At 42.1% G+C, this 2,582-nt stretch overlaps 1 protein-coding gene across 1 annotated transcript; it reads left to right on the top strand.

Moving 5' to 3' along the window:
• The first annotated feature begins 282 nt into the window (after window positions 1-282).
• LOC128591927 (CYFIP-related Rac1 interactor B-like) lies at window positions 283-2,165 on the top strand. The gene has a single exon (XM_053599723.1). It carries the CDS (start codon window positions 949-951, stop codon window positions 1,483-1,485), a length of 537 nt encoding a protein of 178 aa, XP_053455698.1. The 5' UTR covers window positions 283-948; the 3' UTR covers window positions 1,486-2,165.
• The last annotated feature ends 417 nt before the right edge of the window (window positions 2,166-2,582 follow it).

Below are 2,582 nucleotides of genomic sequence, written 5' to 3' on the forward strand. Positions count from 1 at the left end.
CTATGCTTGGATTCTAAGAAGCTGAAATCCTAAAAAGCTTTGACTTCAAAGATCAGATTCTTCTCCTCTTAGGCAGAGAAAATTGCGCCCTCCGCGTGCACTCAGCTTTGACTTTTCAGATGCTGTTTGCATATGTAATCTTTTATCCTCACCAAATACCAAAGCACAAGGCGCGGCAATTGCAAAACTGCTTTGAAGAAACCCAGGAGGCTCTTAGCGGCTCCGCCACGGGGGCAGGTGCCGAGGGGCTCGCGGGCCGGCCGCCGCCGCTCCCCGGCTCCGCGCCCGGGGCTGCCCCTAGCGCCGCTGAGGAGTCACCGCTGCGGCTCGCGGAGGGTGCAGGAGCGGGGCTGAGAGCGCCTGGAGGCCCGAGCGGAGGATGGAAGGACAAGGACAGATTCACCAGCTCTGGTTGAAGGTTTGCTGGCATGGGTAATCTCATTAAGGTGCTAACCAGGGACATAGACCACAAGGCAGCACATTTTTTCTTGGACTTTGAAAGTACCTTAACATGGGGAATCTTCTTACAGTTTTGACATGCACAGACCTTGAGCAGGGGCCAAATTTTTTCCTTGATTTTGAAAATGCCCAGCCCTCAGAGTCTGAGAAGGAAATTTATAATCAGGTGAATGTAGTATTAAAAGATGCAGAAGGCGTCTTGAGGACTTGCAGTCGTACAGAGGAGCTGGCCATGAAATACCAGAGGCAATCCAGCATCCAACAGATGAGAAGTTGCAAGAGAAGGCATGGGGTGCAGTTGTTCCACTAGTAGGCAAATTAAAGAAATTCTACGAATTTTCTCAGAGGTTAGAAGCAGCATTAAGAGGTCTTCTGGGCGCTTTGACAAGTACCCCATACTCTCCTATCCAGCATCTAGAGCGAGAGCAGGCTCTTGCTAAACAGTTTGCAGAAATTCTTCATTTCACACTCTGGTTTGATGAACTCAAGATGACAAATCCTGCCATACAAAACGATTTCAGCTATTATAGAAGAACATTGAGTCGTATGAGGATTAATAATGTGCCAGCAGAAGGAGAAAATGAAGTAAATAATGAATTGGCAAATCGAATGTCTTTGTTTTATGCTGAGGCAACTCCAATGCTGAAAACCTTGAGTGATGCCACGACAAAATTTGTATCAGAGAATAAAAATTTACCAATAGAAAATACTACAGATTGTTTAAGCACCATGGCTAGTGTATGCAGAGTCATGCTTGAAACGCCGGAATACAGAAACAGATTTACAAATGAGGAGACAGTGTCATTCTTCTTGAGGGTAATGGTGGGTGTCATAATACTCTATGACCACGTATATCCAGTGGGAGCATTTGCCAAAACTTCCAAAATTGATATGAAAGGTTGTATCAAAGTTCTTAAGGACCAACCTCCTAATAGTGTAGAAGGTCTTCTAAATGCTCTCAGGTACACAACAAAACATTTGAATGATGAGACTACCTCCAAGCAAATTAAATCCGTGCTGCAATAACAGTTCTGGAATAAGCACCTGCTCTACGCAGAAGACAGTATTCTGCAGTGACTGAGAATGCACAGTTTTTTAGTGATTGCAATTACTATCCCATTTATTCTTGCTTTTATTTCTTTCCTCAGTTCCTTTTCCCTCTTTTTTAATCATGTTCTTGTTCTTAAGACTTCTTTTCTGTGCCAAAATCGGTAAAGTTACACTCTGAAAGGATAGTGTCCTTTCAAACAGGCCATCTAAGGCAGCTAATTATGCATTGCATTGGGATCTCTACTGAAAAAAATTCTGTGACTTGAACTAAATATTTTCAAATGTGGATTTTTTTTTTAAACTAATATTTAATATTGCTTCTCCTGCATGGCAAAACTGCCCATTCTGCTATTTAAAAACCCTCAATGACTTTATTTTCGACTGCCGCTTTTTTCATGTGCAGCCCAAATGAAAATGTGTAAATTAACTGTGTTGTACAGATGGTACCCAACACACACTTTTTTTAAATTAGTAAGACTTTTGTTTAAAGTTTTGAGTTTGCATTTTGACTTTTTTTGTAAGGACGTATGTTGTGTGTTTAACCTTTATTAACTAACGTTAAAACTGTGATGTGTGCGTAGAATATTACGTATGCATGTTCATGTTTAAAGAATGGCTGTTGATGATAAAATAAAAATCAGCTTTCATTTTTCTAAAAAAAAAAAAAGAAGAAGAAGAAACCCAGGAAATGCATATATATATTTTGAGACAAAATTTCAATCTGTCACCCTGGGTAGAATGCAGTGGCCTCATCACAGCTCACAGCAACCTCAAACTCCTGGGCTCAAGCAATTCTGCCTCAACCTTCTGAGTAGCTGGGATTATAGGTGCCACCACCATACCCATCTATTTTTCTATTTTTAGTAGAGACAGCTCTCGCTCTTACTCGGCCATGTCTCAAACTCCTGACCTCAAGGGATGCTCCTGTCTCAGCCTCCCAGAGTGCTAGAATTACAGGCATGAGCACTGTGCCCAGCCAATACTTTTATTATTATCCCCATTTGCCAGGTACGGATATTGAGACTCAGGAGGCGGAGTAACATGCCTATGATCTCATAGAGCTTGACCCAGAA

Source organism: Nycticebus coucang, chromosome 8 (assembly GCF_027406575.1).
Source record: "Nycticebus coucang isolate mNycCou1 chromosome 8, mNycCou1.pri, whole genome shotgun sequence".
Classification (NCBI taxonomy): Eukaryota; Metazoa; Chordata; class Mammalia; order Primates; family Lorisidae; genus Nycticebus; species Nycticebus coucang.

Coding starts and splice junctions, on each gene's coding strand:
- LOC128591927 (XM_053599723.1), top strand. CDS start 949: ATGACAAATCCTGCCATACAAAACGATTTCAGCTATTATAGAAGAACA.